The sequence below is a fragment of the Diadema antillarum genome, unplaced genomic scaffold (assembly GCF_040938485.1).
Source record: "Diadema antillarum isolate AM-2024a unplaced genomic scaffold, OU_Dant_1.0 seq00000563_RagTag, whole genome shotgun sequence".
In the NCBI taxonomy this organism is placed as follows: Eukaryota; Metazoa; Echinodermata; class Echinoidea; order Diadematoida; family Diadematidae; genus Diadema; species Diadema antillarum.
In genome coordinates, this window is record NW_027271502.1 from 2,504,303 (window position 1) to 2,524,066 (window position 19,764).

Genomic DNA, 19,764 nt, shown 5'->3' on the forward strand with positions numbered 1-19,764 from the left:
TAAACTTCATTTTACAAATATTTTTTTTCTAGTAGTTTGTTCTGAATATGCACATCAAGTCATTATTTTGTTATACTCTGAGAAAGTGTGTGTTCTGCGAGAATGGACCAGATGACTTTGGAGGATAAAGTCCTCTTCCTCCTCGAAAAAAAAAAAAAAAAGTATTTAGGGTCCGTCTCACGATCTCACGCATGACACCCATTTTTCTCACGAATCAGAACATAGCTTAAAGGATTAAAGTGATAGTTTCAACTGAAGGTATATTTCCCTTCTCTCTTTAAAATAAGTTAAAGATTGGCACGTAAGTATGCACCAGATCGCACCATAAGAGCTACAAATTGAAAAAGCTTCCTCCCCCGCTCGGGTCGCTTCGCTCCCTCGCTCGCGCTCGCGTCGAGACGCCGAGTCATGAACATTTCACTTTTTTTGAACTTGACATCTCTGGCTGTATGACTCGTGGTTGTTGGTATCGTGATGTGCATCCTTTCAGAAGCGATTGATTTAATAGCCATCTATACTTTGGATTTTTTTTTTGAATTTCTATATCCTTCTTATTTGTGGCATAGATAAGTTGTAAAAATCATGCAGTTTCCCGTACCCATCATCAATTCTTCTTCCACATGAGGTCGCTCTCTGAGTCTCCTATGTGGTATCCGCCAGCAGGGATTCCAGCCACATCCTGTAATACACAAAATAGAAAATAAAAAATGTAAGGCTACATAAAAAAATCTAATAGATTAACTTCATGATGAAGATATTTAGACCAATTGAAAGTTCTAAGACAACCCCCCCCCAAAAAATACACACACACACACACACACACACGTACTCGTGCATCATGCAGTTCGAGCCGGTAAGCCGTGAACAGGAATTCGAGGAGCGCTCGAAATGTACTGTTTGTAAGAGCAAGTGTGCTTTTACTGTGTGAGTGTGTGTGTATGTGTGATTGTGTGTACTCACATAATATTATGATGTGTGTCAAATGGGAGGGCGCCCTCTCAGTCAAGCCAAGGAATAAATCAAGTTTGCTGTTAAAAGGGCTGGGGGATTGTGCGAGGGGATAAGTATTGGCGTAGCCAGGGTTTTGCAATGGTGGGGTACAATGACCCCCACCCCTTCCATTCTGACTTGTCTGTTTTATTTCCATTTTTTTTTTTTGGGGGGGGGGGGGAGGGATTAGATGCATAGAGGTTAGGTCAACGGGGACCTAATGGGAATATATTAAGACAGCAAAAATGTATAAGGGGGGGGGGGTTCTATTAATTGATTTCATTACTTACTTAATTATGATTTCTTTTAAGGGGGGGGGGTCAACTGCTGCCATACTTTATTATACATGTGCATTGTGAGCTTTGGTTACGAGATGTTGGGTGAGGAAGCATTTTGAAAGTGAGCAACAAGAGCATGAATCCCCCTCCCCATCAAGAGGTATTCAAAACGTACATTGAAATGACTGAGAGAGGCACATTACAAATGAGAGCTGCTTCTAGTTTTCTTTTTATTTGAATATCAAGAGAACAGACTGAACATGAAAAATGAATACTATGTAATTATATCAACACAGAATTATAATTTTGTGTATTCATAAATGACAATAAATGACATTCAAACGCAATAAAATTCAACTGAAGTTGAAATTATACCATTCTACAGTGCATTCAATACTTGTGACTTGCAACTATTTTTTTTTTACATGAATTGTATGTCAAAATGTGATCATAATGCCAATACTTGTACATAATATTCATGGTTGACATCGCCAATGTTCATAATTGTGTCCAAACACGCAATAAGATATGGACCCACTACCATGGTTGATAAATTAAATGGTATGCTATGGCGGTCTGCAAATTCTAGCATTTTGTGCTCAGGTGATAATCAAAAGATAATGAATAATGCAAATTTATATGCATAATAATCATGGTCACATGGCCACTGTTCAAAATTGTGCTCAAGCATGCAATGAGGCCTGTACCCACTGTCATGATTGAACAATTAAATGCTATGCCATGGCAACTTTTAGCATTATCTGGTTGTGTTGTTTTGCTCAGTTGATAATCAACAAATAATAAAAGACGCTTTGAATCAACTTAGGTAGCACATATAATAGATCTTTTGAACATCATTAACAAAAAAAACAATGACCAGGTTATGTTGCATATTTGATTCTGTTGAGGAGGTATATTACATTTATGTCACTGTATGTCGGTACAAAAGTTCTATAGTCTCCCAAAAATGAGAGACAAAATTTGTCTACTTCCGAGTCATGTTCATAATAGCAAAATTAGGGAAGAAACTTTGCAGATGGCTGGACAATGCAGACATAGACATGACAGAAGAAGTTTAGGTGAAAAATATAAAATGAAGACATGCACAAATTTCAAGCATGGCATTGGGTATAACAATTATTATTGTCTGTAAACCCTCAACTCTTATGACAAGCTATATCCCACTGATAAGTTCCCATTGGGTACAATGGGGTAAATTGGACATGATTTGTGGATTACGTTGAGCAGAAATACATTAAATAAAATTTTTGCCTGACACAAAAGAAATATCATTCAGACACATGAAATACTCTGTCTTGGTGTCGTCATATACATGCATATCATTTTCAGGGATAAAGAAAAAAATCAAGGGTATCAAACCCTCCCATTTACCCGAATAGATAAGGACAACTGGGACACTTTTGGGGGGTAAATTGGACAAACAAGCACACAAACAACCATATTAACATTGGTATTATAACTATGGCTTACCAACTTAGTAGTAGGTGGAGGGGTGAGGGAGTGGGGATATTGATAAACTTGAGCTTTACTATTGAACCACTGACTAGCATTGTGAAAGACTGCTCATGGAAATGTTGAGTCACACAAACAAGTAATTAAAATTATAAATCACTTGTCCTTTTATCCCAATTGAAAGGGGTGAGGGGACGATGTTCAGGTCTCTTCACCTAAGTAAATGATTTGTCCCATATAGTAACAGTTTGAAGTGAAATAACATCCTTAATGATAATAATACAAAGGAACAAACTTTATTGTCAAAGTCATATTCTGACAAGAAAATCCTTAATAATAATATATACTCCAACAAGGTGATGTATCTATTCCAGGACTGCCTTCCTCATACAAGCAATTTACCCCAAACAAAGAGGCAACGTGAACACTTCTTCAAACACTAATTTTCAGTATTTCATACAACGAATCCTATCAGCTTATATTTATAAGATGAGTAGCACATGTACAACACATTTACTTACTAAATTTTGCAGAACTGTCTGCCATTGATATTAATGTACACATTCAAATGTTAAGAAAATTTAACTACCTTCCCCTAAGGATGAATCATGCTAAGTTTTGTATAAATAGGGCCATTACTTTTCAAGTAAAGGTTTAACTATGCATTGAACACTATAAGGAGGCTCCTCCTTCTGGGGTTATGCCCCTGATCCCCTTGATGGATAAAAGGTAAACAATATATTTAAACCATGAGGAGCTGGCCCCACCCAAGAGCTAAGCCACTGAACCCCCTAGGGGTGAGACTCTCCACTTTAACTCCCTTTCCCTACGGATGATTCATGCCAAATGTTGTCAAAAAAATAGGGTCATGAGTTTTGAAGAAAAGGTCAAAAGTGTACTTTGTACTAAAGGGAGACAACCCCCCCCCCCCCCCCCACTTGTACCCCTCCCAGGGGCCAAACGGCATGACCCTGGGTGCTCCAATGAACAACATTGATTTTTTGTCCACAAAGGCATCTTCCCACAATATGGCTGGCTGTAGTAGTTCTGGATCGGGAGCAGAAGATTATTGAAATCTACTGTGTGTTTAACAAAAGGGGCTATGCCCCATCCCCCTGAGGGGTGGCATACCCCAATTGAACAAACTTAGATCTCTTCTCCCTTAGGATTATTCCACCCAAGTTAGGTTGAAATCGGGCCACAGATTTTTGAGAAGTCAAACATCTAATACGTTTACGAATGGCGGAAGACGCATGAGCAAGTGAGCATTAATAGAGACGGGTAAAATTTCCATCTTACATGTACTTGCTAGCCAGAACAAATCCAGATTGCAATGTCTATGGATATACAAAAAGAGAATGTTTCAACATGGACTGTACCAAACAAATTGGCACATGTACACTGAAGCTGACATATGACCAAGGAGGAATGACCCCTCATGGTGTGCATCCTTACAGTGAACGTTGATTGTAGCAAAAATCCTACTTTACAGGAAAAAGTTTACACATTGATGGTTTTAGGAATTAGATCCAAATAACACTTTCTATCTAATTACAAGCTTCAAAAAGCATTCAAAGCAAAATATTTCAAAGTGGCAAGTAACATTTTAATAGCACAAACAATACAAAAACTTGTCCCTACAGATCCAATACTTGCCATAATACAGAGATTAATTTTAACATTTTCGGGGACATTTTTTTCTTACAATCACAAAATCATTTTTTCCTTGTTTTCACATTATAGCACAAATGAATCCTTCAAAGGCTTCAATTTCATATCAGTAGCTACATCGCCCAGATGCAAGTAGCTTTCTTGAAACAGTAAACTTTCAGGAGACCAGACAATGTTAAATACAATGAAAACTATAGTTACTGATAGTCATTTTTGAACCTCTGAAAGATATTGATCTATTCACAATCACCACAAGGCTTAGAAAGTTCGCCATATGTTGTAGGTCTGTAGTCTGTCGGTGTAAAGTGAAATACCTCCTCAATTTACATAAAGCAAGAACAAATTCCACTTTCGAGTTTTTCAAAATTTTTGTGATATTGACAAATTAGGAGTTTGAAAGTTTATATTAGGAATCGTCTAACCTGTCCCTCCCAGGGTCAGTTTAGACTTGTCAGAAACTCAGAGGCTAAACGGATCATTGTTGATTTCTTATCACACAGAGAACATCTCATGAGAGGAATGCATATTGAAATGGGCTCTAACAACAACAATGTAGCCCAATCATTTACTGTCACATGGACTCCAATAAGGAAGAAACTCTACAGACGTGCAGCCTTTCTTCGCATTGTTTGTAACATGTTCCATACTTTGCTCTTAATTTGTACAGTTGTCCTTTTGCCCAATGCAGGAAAGCTGTCTATAGCCTTTTGGCAATCTGGCAAAGATGGGACTTTATTTAAGGCCAGACACTTCTTTAGTGCAACATCAGCCTTTATTGCTGATATTTCTTGCTTGGACCATGCTTCTCTCTGGCCACATTTTTTTTTTCTTTCAGGAAAAGAGGTGTCCTGGTAGGTGTTAGCTCTTCTTTGTGCTCGCTTGAAACCTATGCCAGTGCCCATTTTACCTTGTACTGTATTGACTTCCTGATGTGTTTCATCATCTGTTGCAGTCTTGCGCCTTTCATTTACTGATGCATCTCGTGACAATGTCGGACTACTAGTATTTGTCAAATGAGAACTGGGGCTTGGCTGATCAGTGAGACATGGACTTTCTTCCATGAAAACTTTTGTGTTCTCACTGATATGAATGTCATCTAAAGTTTTGTCTCTGAACTCCTGAATCCTGCCCTGTTCAAAAATATTCAGGAGCTTGCTCACTTTTGCCAGGACAAGTGCCTCGCTAGGGAGGCGATAATATTGCCTGTGCACAGACATGCTGTGCCCTAAATGCTCTGCTAGCTGATCAAGTTCATGTTCATTGAGATGTAATAGCTGACTCATAGTGGCAATCTGCTTTCGTAGGTTAGTTGCTGTAAGTGACAATGGGCTTTCTGCTTCGCACTCCTTTGCAAAAGCTCGCAGACAGTCATGGGAGCGATGCGGACCTTCAGCATCAAAATGAGATCTAGCAAAAACATATGGGTTATCAACACTGACACCAGCCTTCTGCCTGTTCGTCTCATTTGCAAGAATGTCTAGAGAGTCTTTCATGTTCTGGGTAAGAAGAACTGAAACACCCCGATCTCGTTTTCCACGTATGTAGATCAATGACAATCGATCTATAGCTACTTGTTCAGAGAGTGGCAAGGAGTTGAGCACTTCACGCTGTGTACTTCTCCCATGAACTGTTCTTGTCTTGTATGTGTGAACTTTCAGAAATTGCATTTCGCCTGGTCTTCGACGATTATATAAGACCACTTGCGTCAGTGCACATTTTGCAAGGTCTGCAAATGAGTTCTCATTGATACCCTCATGTGTGATTCTTGTTTTCACATGTTTTTCCTGCTCTCCAACATATTTGTTGAGTTTCATTATGTCATTTGTGAGAGGGAGTTGACGTGGATTCGTCCACTTTTCATTTGAAGCCTGACGGAGTGCATGTGATGATATTCTGGGACCCCATTCAAGAGCCATGAGTCGTTTGAAACCTGCAGCATGTTTGTTCACTACACCTGCCTTTAAACTTTCAGCATCTAGTATGTCAGCAATTCTGGTTAGGCAATGACCTAATTTTCTAGCGAGTGAAGGAGTTTCATATGTTGCAGTAGCTTCATTGAAAGAACAGCACTCATATGTTGCACTCATGACTACCTCAAAGTTTTCTGGATTAATTAGATCCTTTGCTGTTTGAATACATGGATCTAGTGATCGTGCCTGGGAAAGCAGACGAGATGCCTCTCTCATCTTTTGTGAGACATAATTTCTGTAATTATCCGTGTGGCCTGCTGAATTTACATAATACTCCCCAAGTTTGACAATCATAGGATCATTTCTCGCAATCAGTGTTAACCTATCACTTTGCATTCCCAGAAACACTACCTTCAGTTTTTCTGAAACTGTTCCGTTTACTGGCATCAGAGCAGCTCCTGACCTTTGATGATTTTCACGCTTTTTTGCTCTTCTTTTACACTTCTTTGCATGCCTGTACAATGCTGCCTTCTTGTATAGGCCTTTGCATCCTGAGCAGAAATTGTATGTATTCAGGTTATCCTTTGTCCCAAATTTTGGCCTTTTGTGGACCACCAATGGGCCTTCTTCTGACCCTCCTAATACCCGAGAGTTATGCTCATAGTCTCCACATTTTCTTAATTTAGCAATGAGGCTTCTCCGCTCTTTGCTTCCTATCTGCAGCGCACTGATACTACCCACCTCCGCTTCCTCACAGTGTTTTTTAAACCAGTGCTCTACTACCTTTTTGTATCCCTTATTACAGAATATGCAATAGTGTACTTTGTCCCAGACTCTCTCGCCCGTTTTCGCTCTAGCTCTTGAAGATCCGATCCAACGTACATTGTCTCTCTGGAAAGCATCTTGTCCACTTGACTCCTTGTCCAGTCCTTGCACACTTTCTCCATGAGGGTCACGAGTCTCATTTCTAGATTTTGACATACCTGGCGGTTCATCATCAGACTCTGTACAATCAGATGAGCTGTCTGGTAACCATTCACTGCCAGATGTCTCGTTAGCTGATGAGCTGTCATTACCCAACGTCCTTTTCATGTTCTGAAATTAAGGACAACAGAAAACACAATGCACAATTATACTGGAAAAATTTGATTATAATGTAGTCAACTGAACTCCGTCCGCCTTTTCACCCATTCAATTATTATTTTAACACAGGATGACAAATATAACCTTTCATTCAAAGAGAAAGGAAAGTAAAGTGATATTTATTAGCCCTTTAGCACTCAAACTGCCCGAAACCGCCTCTCAGGTTACTCCTCAAACCGCCCGTCCATTTTTAGCGCGCTTTAGTATCCGTAATACGCACCGTACAGGGCTGCAATTGTGTTTGTTTGGTCAATGGGATTTCTGCCGTGAACATCCATAATAAAAAGTTGATGCTTCCTGTGGACCATCTTCATGAAATTTCCATTCAAACACAGTGATGCACAGCAGCGGGCAAACAAAGCCGCGCTAGTTGATCTTGCTGCATGTAAATATATAGGCCAAAACTCGTCGCTATCGAAATGACTACGCTGCAAGAAAAAAAACCAATATTATCTTTAGGAGAGCTCGTGAATCGGTATTTCAAGATGATTTTCAATGTCAATTCCGATTACTGGGATGTAAGTACCACTTTTAGCAATTTCATAGTATTTTCAGCACAAAATTAGGAAAATTCCCCATTTTCTATTCTCCAAAATAAACATAACTTGCGATTGACGAAAATCAACTCCTAAAGCATTATTTCATTTTTGCGGACCAAGGTCTATAATACCGTGTTTTGGCACACCGCTGTGAGGAGTAAGCTGACGCGTTTCACGGAGGCTCTGAGTGCTAACGGGTTAACAATTAGGTTTACTTTATTGGCAAAGTACACAAAACACTAGAACTTACATTGGTCATCTCTAGGTCAAGTCCATGCATACTTTCTTGTCTCTTCTCTCTAGATTTTGACAGACCTGGTAGATCGTCATCAGAATTCGTGGAATCAAATGAGCTTTCTGGTACACATCCGCTGCAAGATGTCTCGTTAGCCGATCCATCATCATTAAACGCCTTTTTGAACTGCTGGAATAAAAAGAACCAATAAAAACGCTATTTAACATTCATTAATTTAACTAACAGTTCAAATTATATAAATACAGTCAACTCCGCGTAAGTCGAAGTCCACGGGAATGAGTTAAACGCGTTGACTTAGGCGATACTTGACTTACGCGGAGTTTATATTTCAACACATGGGATGCCCTAGCTGCAGCGCATGTTGCTTTGATGTCGTTCGCTTGCTAGAAGTGAGATTGTAGTGCTGAAAAAAGAAAGGGAGAGAGGCAAACAGAAGGGGCGAATAAGGAACTGTGAAGAGAGAGGGGAAATAAGAACTAACGCAACAGAGATGAGAGATGAGCGTTGGGAGTGCGACGGCTAGTCTAAATTTGCTGGAATGTGCTGCTTCAGTCGTCTGTGCTAACGTTTAACCGGGCTGAACAAAGATGGAATGTGCTACAACTGGTGGCGCGTGCTTGACAACATGTTGTGGTTTATTCTACTTACGTGACGTGTATCTAATGGTTTTTATTGCAACTGTTCCGGGAAATTTGTTCGACTTAGGCGATAATTCGACGTACAGAATTCGAGTTATGCGAAGTTTTAACACACGTGTGTCTATGGGGGAAAATCAGGACTTTCTACAATCATCGACTCAGGCGATTATTCGAGTTATGCGACTTTGACTTACGTGGAGTTGACTGTAATACACAAAGGTGCTTTTTGTTTGTCTTCTGTAAAAAAGAGCTGCCCACATGAATGCCAGCGCAGCTAATAGTAAAAGGATCATATGAGGATGGAATTAACATCATGGTCGTGCCAGTACAACTTACTATTACTACCTGTACAACTATCAATTGGACTAACTGTGACATCAAGCATCGGATGCTATGATAAAATTCTCATCATTCTCATTATGCTAGAGCTCTTGATTAATCATATGCTTTAATGATTTGGGATTAATGTTAATCTTGGTTACAATTTGGGGATTAAAGAAGATATTGTGGATTCTTTTGCACACACACAAAAAGGCTGAACGAGAGCCCCAGGGAGGTTGGCCTCTCCTACGAATGGATCTGCATTCCTAACAAACCTCTGATGCACCAAGGGGGAAAATATCCCTTCCAAAATATAGGATGATTTACATCAAGGTGTGGTAGCTACCAATTCAGCCTACAAATTTAAACGTACAAAAATATATTCCCATTTGACTACATCTCATTCCTATGATAGCCAAGTATGTACAAGAGATGCATGCTCTTACACACACAGTTATTTGAGGAGATTGATAGCCAAGTATGTACAAGAGATGCATGCTCTTACACACACAGTTATTTGAGGAGATTGATAGCCAAAAATGTACAAGAGATGCATGCTCTTACACACACAGTTATTTGAGGAGATTGATAGCCAAGTATGTACAAGAGATGCATGCTCTTACACACACAGTTATTTGAGGAGATTGATAGCCAAGTATATACAAGAGATGCGTGCTCCTACACACACAGTTATTTGAGGAGATTGATAGCCAAGTATGTACAAGAGATGCATGATGCTCTTACACACACAGTTATTTGAGGAGACTGATAGCCAAGTATGTACAAGAGATGCATGCTCTTACACACACAGTTATTTGAGGAGACTGATAGCCAAGTATGAACAATGGATGCATGCTCTTACACAGAAAGTTATTTGAGGAGATTGATAGCCGAGTATGAACAATGGATGCATGCTCTTACACAGTCACACAGTTATGTAAAGAGATTGTTAGCCTTGCAAGTATGTAAAATGGAAGCATGTCCTTACACACACCATTATACCAAACATGTTTTATCAAATTTCTAAGCATCCATTGGAGAACTGTCAGTTGCTCTCTATTATTTTTTTTGTTCATGCATCCATGCTGTTTTTTGTAAACAATTAGTATGATCAGGAATGATCAGTTTATCTACTTATGACCCTCACCTGCACAATTACCTAAAAACTGCAGCATTTGTCTCAGGCTCCGGCAATGCACGAACCGCGACCAGCCATAAGAAGAGAACCACTTGACTGGCGTGCCGTGCTATCCTGAGTGTACCCGTATAGTTGCACAACTGATTACCATAAAAGAAGCAGCGGAGACGACTCCTCCACCGCCTGTGCGCTGGGCGCATAACATTTCCCATGGAAGACTTAAATTGCCTGCGACTCACGTCCTAAAACCGCGAGGTGGGATGGCAGATCTCATAAAGCGGGGCTTGACAAAGCCCGAGGGGAAGTCACCATTGCCAGCAACATCCGCTTGGAAGGAGAACCCTGCCCTAAATTCTTTGTTGCAGGAGGGGCAAAAACCCATGCAAGCGGGGGGAGCTGCCTGCAACGGACCAGACGGAGGAAGCTGGAGAGCACCACGGAAAGCGCCAAGCGCAGGCGATGGACGAGTGTGAGAATAAGTACCAAGGGCACTCAAGTACACGGGCAGGTGGACTGGCGCCGTAGGAGGGGATGGTACCAATGTTTGAATGGCCCGCTGGGTCCCAGCCTGAATAGAGCGTGATATCTCACCCAGCCGAACAATCGAACGCCAAGCGCACACGAACAGGCCGACGCTGCGAGAGATGACTAGCGCCCAAGAGCGCAAAAGACAAAGTGAGGTTTAGGCAGCAGTTGTGCAGTGTATACGGATACACTCAGGGTAGCATGGCATGCCAGTCGAGTGGTTCTATTCTTATTCAAATTTCTTCTCTCTTTTCTGTGTTGGCTGGTTGCGGTTTGTGCATTGCCGGAGCCTAAGACAATGCAGTTTTTTAGGCAAGTTTACTGGTGGGGGTCACGTACGTGGTATATAAACCATTCACAAACAGACAAAAATAATTATTACCTCCTGTGAGACCTTCATCTTCATGAGCTCTGCTTGTGCTTCACGAGCCTCTCTCTGGGCCTGTTCTAACTGATGCTCAAGGTCCCTTTGAGTTTCCATCATCTTTAGTTTGTACCTCTCCAGCTGTCAATGGAATCAAACAGTACTTATAATATTATAATAGTAATACAACATAATGTTTTAGTGGGAACACAGGTATTTTGGAGAAGAGAGTTAATTAAGGTGCAGTGGCCATGGAGGTTATTCTGTCATTCACATTGACTGGCATGCTACATGAACACATTGAATGCTCAAGTACATGTACTTTGACAACTTGCAATGTGTTTGATCCAAGTCGCAGTGTACGGCGTCCTCGTGTCAACTAGCCTCATGCTTTTTATAAAATTTGCCCCAATGCTTTGAATCCAGTTTCAAAACACTACTTGTTGCTCTAGTCAGCAAACCTCAGGCAAGTTTAGTTGAAATCAAGCCAGGAGTTTTTAAGAAATCAAAACATGTACATATATGGAACAATGGTGGACCCCCCCCCCCCCCCCCCCCCTTTTCATGGTACCCCTCAAAGAGGCCTACAGGATGTCTCCGGGGACTCCTAAATACAACTCTTATCATTCATTTTAAAAGGTATCTTCCCACAATATTACTTGGGTCTAGCACTTCTGGACCTGGAAGAAGATTTTTGAAAATCATTTAGTAACTGGCATAGGCGGCTATGCCTCTGATCCTTGGGGGGGGGGGGGGGGCAGTGTAGCTCATTTGATCAAACTTGTGACCTCTTTCCCTACGATAATTCCTGACAAGTTTGGTGAAAATCCAGCCAGGGATTTTTAAGAAGTAAAAAAGTGTAAAAAGTTTAAAGACTGACAGACGACACCCGACAAACGACAGATGACGGGCGAAAAACAATTGCATAAGGTACGTTGCGGTCACTTCAGGATGCAAATCACATGGTATAGCACAATGATCCATAGCAACTATTCATCAATAAAAATGCTTGCAGATATGCCGGGCAAATACAGCGTTCAGCACCAATAATAGTTGTTGGGTGCCACTGTCCAACAACAGGTCATTTTTGTCCCATAGTTACCGCAACGTCCCTAAGCTCACCTTGAGCTTTTAATTAGCTCAGGAGAGCTAACAAAACTGAAAACATTCATGTACTATGGAATTGTACAGTTTATAGGGAGAATATTGTACATTGCAATGACCTTAAATTTAACACAAAAAATCATTATTTCACACTGAAACAAACAATGAAACACACCAGGAATTAAAAGATTAAAATGAAGAGAAACACTCTACTGGATCATTAGCCTGTATATATATAGGTTTCAAGACTGTTCATATGAACTGTTTACATGAACAAGTATTGGAATCACCTTTCCAAGTTTGACTATGCAAACTTAATCTGGATTGTCGATGCATGAAATGTTAAAATTACTAAATCCCAGTTTAAAAGGTTATTAAATTGAAATTGCTGAACCAGACTCAATATAAGTTCTAACTATTGTAAAAAAGGACAGTCAGTATTGGCAGCACAACCTTGAAGTGTGACTATGCAAACTTTAACCTGGATTGTTGACGATGCTGCTTTTTGCTGCCATCTATGGGCTATAATATGTCATTTGATTAGCCTTCATGCATCATTATCTGCTAATTTACCATGGAACAGTGGTATGTATGGGTGTCAGAAGGTGCAAGTTTTCATCATTTTCAGAAAGGCACTGTTAAAAATAAAAAAAAAACTGACTCAATGGTACCATGATCTTCTATTACTCTTTGGATTTTAATCTTTTTAATCTTCAAATCTATGAACTCAATCTAGACTAAGGTGTGTTACAAAAACATTGTTTATAGGAAATATATGTGCATACATGCGCTGGCAATTAACAATATAATATACAAATCAAATTTTAGAATGGCACAGTACAGCAGGAATTCATGCATGTTTTGCTGCCTGTGTTATGTGTGAAATAACATGATCAGAATTTCAGAACAATGTAGGCCTACTAAAACATGAACAAATCACACTGTCATATTTAGGTGATAAAAACAGAAGGAATGAATGTCCTCTGATTTTGCGACCAATGCTAATTTTTGCATGAGCCATAACATTTCGCTGACATTTGACATATATGGCCTTTTTTACGATCAGTGGTGTAACTTTTGTACTCGGAGGGTCAAAATTTCAAACAAAATATTTTTTCATTATTCTGTTTGATTCCTGTTTGAAAGTATTCACATTTTTGAAAAAATAACATTTCAGACCTTAAAGCTGAAGGGTTATTGGTGTAATTTAAGGAAAACCCTGGCACCTGAAGTAAATTTAAGCAAAATTTTGCTTTCATGAATTGCACCATATTGACAAAACTCTGTAGTCAAACTTCACCATGCAAAGTTTATATGGTTAACAACAATATATAGTTTGTGAATCAAAACTATTTGGGGGTTGAATAAAAGTGAATTTTTAAAAAAATACATGAGATTTATAAATTTTTGCTAAAAATACCAATTGACATGCAATTTTTAAGATTTTAACTATTTATTGGAGGGCAGGCCAGGTCAAACTCTTACTATAACAAGTCTTTAAGAAGGGCTACCTTCCTATGTAGGTTAAATAAAATTCCAATCATTTCTTTAAAACTTGGATTTTTCACACATGGATGTTTCGGAGGTGACAGTTAACATATTAGAATGTTTCGGAGGTGACATTAATATTAACACTCACTTTTTTTTTAGAATAAGTGACAATAACACAAAAACTTCTTCTTTTTATCAATGTTTTTAATAATTATAACTCGAGAACAAGAAATTAACTCCTGTTTCAAGCAGATAAACCACACAGAACAAGTGTTTTGTTACACTTCATTAATTAGCATGGGTACCGGTAGTGTGCCTTCCATTTGGGCGAAGGATGTAAGCTAAATATTGTAATCTGAAGAAACATGGCATTTCATTTTCTACCTTCACTTGAGATGAGGGTGTGAGATCATTTTAGTAATGTTTCTTTGCTCTCTGAACATTTTATTCCACAACACCAGGGAAGAATCACTTCGTTTCGGAGGTGACATTCAATGTTAACATTGTGTTAGAATATTAATTTACAGTAAGAATATGATGGACATAAGCTAGATATTGTAACCTGAAGAAACATGGCATTCCATGTTCTACCTTAAATTGAAATGAGGGTGTAAGATCATTTCAGTAATGTTTCTTTACTCTCAGAATATTTTATTCCACAACACCAGGGAAGAATAACTTTGTTTCGGAGGTGACATTCAATGTTAACATTGTGTTCATGTATTCATATACTATGTCCCCCCAAAAAAATTTACGATTAGACTTTTGCATTGATAGCACCCAATATGATTAAATCAACTAAATTCTACTTTGGGGTCTTAAATTATAACATCTTAGCTCTATTTTGCAGAAAGCCCCAGTCAATTTGGTTAAGTGATCTCAAAGAAATGTGGATTGTTATAAAGGATGTCAGGAGTCTGATTCTTCCAAGTTCAGCACTTGGATGCTCTTGGAACTGCATATTGATGTGTAAGCACAATATACAGAACTTGGAGGGAAGGGAATCCTCACATGCTCTACAAAAATCCTCAATTCTCTTTGACCTCTGAAGCAAAGTGAATGGGGTTTTCTGTAAGGCGTGGGCAATGAGTTTAATTTCAATCCCTTACATTGTATTTTAGATTGATTCACTATCTTTAAAGTTATCGTTGCGGAGGGTACCACTGTAATTTTTTGGCGGGGACATACGGTATGAATACCAAAGGCAAAAATTCTTATTTGACTTGTGTACGTTTTTGTTTGCAGGTAGTTTTATAAATACATTAATTCAAGGATGTTCATGAATTCTTCATCATCCTTGATAGCCACCATACCAATGTTATGATACTGGTGAAAGGTGTTTGCTTCATCTGGGATAAATTTTCTATACACCAGATTCATTTAAACTGTTGACATTACTAAAATATATTTTACATTTTTTGAATTGATTGAAAATTACCTGCAAATCATGCATATTTAACAGTCACTTTTGAGAGTAAAAAGTATATGATAAGAAAAAACATTTTATTGTTTTTGAGGTGACACAACACAGAGACAACCCAACTTCTCAGGTGTTAAATATTTAGTGAACATTCATGTCTTTCCTCATAGCTTTAATTTTCAAATATAAGCTCTTTCTTTCAGTTTTTACTTGTTATTTTGTTTGGTTATTCTCTTTCATGATAATGGATACCAGCTCATATTTTGTTTGAGATTGTAATTCATACTAATCTTTAACAGGTTTTTACAGTTTGGTTAAGACAACAGTTTGTGTTTCCCAGCTGAAGAGAGCAGCATAATGCTTTTCTGTGAACTTGAGGGGAAAATTTGTTTTTGTTCAGTAATTTTCTCCATCAACTTCACAGAAGGTCCCGGACACAAACTGGTCTCAAATAAACCTATAAGGGACCGAAACTGGAAAAGGACAAGTTCACCTCAATAGACATAAGGGTTGAGTAAATATAGCAATATTAGTAAAACACATCAGTGAGAGTTTGAGGAAAGTAAGGCAATCCGTTCCAGAGTTATGGATTTTTGAAGTATCTGCTCAGTCAAAGCTGAATGAGAAGACTTCTATAGCTTGTGATGTCACATGTGCACAAGGATATAGAGAAAGTATCAAGAAAATTCAACATTCTGTATTTTCATTTTTCTTGCACAACAAAAGAACACATGACTTCTCTCTTTTGGAAGGCAGGGTGAATAATATTGCCCTAAAATACATCAGAAGCAAGTTCAAGAAATATGCACTTTTTTCAAAAAGTAAAGTTTTGTGAAATTCACTTATATTTTCCTTATATCGTTGTATGCATGTGACATCATACACTGTCGTAGTCGTCTCATCCAGCAGTGATTGCGCAGATACTTAAAAACCGATAACTTTTGAATGGATTGTCCAATTTCCCCCAAACTTTCAATGATATGTTTTACTGTTGAACATTTGCATTCACTCAATCCACATGTATATGAAAGTGGACTTGTCCTTTAAGAAACTATTTTCTTTTCCTTGAAATTCCAGTACTTAAAGCCAAATTCTAAGATAAAACATAATAACAAAACAAGGTAAACACCTCATCAAAAGTACTGAAATAGAACTACAAATTTTGTTTTTTTTTATCTTTCCCTTTCCAGTCCTGGGGACTTGTTCCTCTGTTCACTTTAGTTGTCACATAACTTCAATAATCTTAAAAAATACAATGTCATAAACAGTTGGTTCAACTTGGAAAATGTAATAATTATTGTCATATTAAAAAAAAAAATCACATAATTTTGTTTATGATTACCACATTGTACATGGAAAAACAACAATTCAAGAACAAGTTGTGCACCAGCTATAGGCATGTGGCCTTTTTGTGGAGTTTGATGATTTGATAATTTTTTTTTTTTACATTCTTTTTTTTAAAGATTGTGGACTAGGGCATGCATGAACTGCCACATGTATTACTTTGGTATCAAGGGAATTCCGGTGAGCTATGTATACAAAAGTCACTTCTGTTGTGATAATTTTGTAGTATATTAAATGTATTAGAAAATGTTAATAGATAGTGAAAAGGAACTGAAGTCTTGCCTTTCACTATCACATAACAATATGGTGTTAACAAACAATGTCACCTCCGAAACACAAGAAAAAGCAACCTACAAGGAAAGCTGTGATTGGTAAATCTTCACAACTAAATTGCTTGTTGGAAATCAAGCTTCTAAGATGAAAGCATCTATATGTTTACTTAACTAAAGCAGGAGAAATGATCTTGATTACAATATTATATATACAACAGATGGGTGTATTTTGTGCATTCTCATTGTTAAAAAAAGTGAAAAAATGTAAATTTGCCCTAAAACGTACAGTCTAGTAATAAAAAAAAGAGTGAGAGTGTGGTAGTTGATTTCTCCACTTTCAGACTTATGTTACTAAAATAAATGAAACCATTGGAGTACATGATATGGTTTCTCTTCAACAGAAATGAACAAAAAATCTTGTTAACAGTGTTTTGTCACCTCCGAAACAGTAATTTTTAGTTTTTATTGAATCTTTTATTAATCCCTAGAAAATTCTCACTTCCTGTTGCCATATTACTATTGTCATCCAAAAGAGATTCCTGTCAATTGGACAGAATCAAACAAAATTGCTTTGTCTTCGAGAAATTATCAAATATAATATGCCTGTTGTTTCGGAGGTGACAATTGTTTCGGAGGTGACAAGTGTTAACGGAAAATTGTAAATTGCTCCGAAATGAAAACAACAGGCTATATTTCTACTACCTTCCTTCAGAGATAATGTGAGGGGATATGTTACATTTTTGCAAATGTAATGTATAACTGATGTCAAGAATAAAAAAATTAAATACATAAATCTGTTGTCTCGGAGGTGACAGAAATGTTAACGGAAAAGTTACATAAATTTATAAACGCTCACCAAAAAATGATAAGTTATTTGAATTAAATAATCTTTGGATCAAAGTTAACTCAGATTGATTACTATTCTGTTTTGATGGAAATTAGCAAAGTTGAATTTCAGAATTGTGAACAAGAGCTAACTCAAAAGAGGGGTTAATTGTTAACGGAAAATGTCACCTCCGAAACATAAAGTTTGGACAATTTCAGTATTTAAAGAAGACAAAGCAGAACCTGGTAAACATAATAGGTCTTAATGTTGGATACCTGTCTATCACAACAGCAACAAACATAATGAAAAGGAATAAACAATTTAATATGCTAGCTCTGACAAAAATACTATGTCAGAGTGAGTACACCAAAAGTGTTGGATTTCAAGCATGTAAGTGCCTGCCACATCTGAAAGAAAAAGAGAGGAAAGTTCATTAAGGTACCCAAGGTAGACACTGTGGGTGGTAAGTTTATGAGAAAAAATAATGCATATCTGTCAGTGTATAAGAAAGTTATACACCAATTAGTGTCAATACTGCATTTTACACCACTGATTGTAAAAATGGCCATATACATACTCTGTAATCAAGCTTAAGCTTTTTTAATACCATGTACCTTTGTATGAAATCAGATTAACATCTGTCAAACACTACTTAAGTTATCAATCAGATACGAACTTTGACATTTTGTCAGACACAGATGGACCACCAGACAGACAGTGGACAGACCATGTTTCAGACAGACAAGGCAATAGCCATATTGTGCCTCACCCGCTTGCCCAGGTCCCATGTTGCATCTATAACCTAAGATTGTTTAATCTCAAATGACCTTTGACCGTACCATGTGACCTCTAACACAAGTATAATATGAAGGTCCCCGAGGTGCATCTACCTATGTTTGGATGCTATTGGATTAACAGTTGCCAAGTTATGTCCTAGCTAAGCAAGTCTTGCTGGTATAAACTTTAGCATTGTGACGGACAGACGAATGACGGACAGATGACAAATGAATGCCATTTAGATCCCTTAGTCTCACCTCCAACTACGGTGGGCGAGACAAAAAAAGGAGTCTCTTTCTGAGTTCTGTTCAGGCAAGACAAAGATGCAATAATTTCTATGTTTCATTCTCAAAAATGAAATGATTGGCAATTGTCTCGCAAATACATGGAAGCAAAAAATTTCCACAACATCTAATTACTTTTCTCGCCAAACCAAACAACACTTACTTCCTCTTGCTGCTGCTGCTGCTGCTGCTGCTCCTGCTCCTGATGCAGCTGCTGCTGCTGCTCCTGATGAAGCTGCTGCTGCTCCTGCTCCTGATGCAGCTGCTGCTGCTGCTCCTGATAAAGCTGCTGCTGCTCCTGCTCCTGATGCAGCTGCTGCTGCTCCTGCTCCTGATGCAGCTGCTGCTGCTCCTGCTCCTGATGAAGCTGCTGCTGCTGCTGCTCCTGATAAAGCTGCTGCTGCTCCTGCTCCTGATGCAGCTGCTGCTGCTCCTGATGAAGCTGCTGCTGCTCCTGCTCCTGATGCAGCTGCTGCTGCTGCTCCTGATGAAGCTGCTGCTGCTCCTGCTCCTGATGCAGCTGCTGCTGCTCCTGATGAAGCTGCTGCTGCTGCTGCTCCTGATGCAGCTGCTGCTGCTGCTCCTGCTCCTGATGCAGCTGCTGCTGCTCCTGATGAAGCTGCTGCTGCTGCTCCTGCTCCTGATGCAGCTGCTGCTGCTGCTGGTCTGAAGGGGGTTGTGGTTGGTTGGCTGTGCTGAGTATTGGTCCTGATTGCAACAATAAGATAATGCGATTTGTATCACACAAAATGGTCTCATGATTGTAGAACAATGATGTAAAACAATGTGAGCTGTAATACCAGTTAAAGGGTACATGGAATATGCAGATATTTGGAAAGGGAAATCTTTGAAGTGTTTTGTATCTCAGTTAGTGGATAGAACTGCATATTAAGAGCTCCCAGATAAAATTTCTTGAACATCACAGTAGTGCCATTTCTTATCAAGCTACTTTTATTATTTGTTAATTTTATCATTTATTACTTTTATCTACTGAGGAGAT

At 38.6% G+C, this 19,764-nt stretch overlaps 1 protein-coding gene across 1 annotated transcript; it reads right to left on the reverse strand.

The window, feature by feature from the left end:
- Window positions 1-7,547: 7,547 nt before the first annotated feature.
- Window positions 7,548-19,523, reverse strand: LOC139735108 (uncharacterized). Its single transcript, XM_071645879.1, has 4 exons — window positions 19,509-19,523; window positions 18,928-19,116; window positions 11,265-11,387; window positions 7,548-8,428 (listed from the first exon to the last, which is right to left on the reverse strand). Exons 1-4 carry the CDS (start codon window positions 19,521-19,523, stop codon window positions 8,216-8,218), a joined length of 540 nt encoding a protein of 179 aa, XP_071501980.1. The 3' UTR covers window positions 7,548-8,215.
- Window positions 19,524-19,764: the final 241 nt, after the last annotated feature.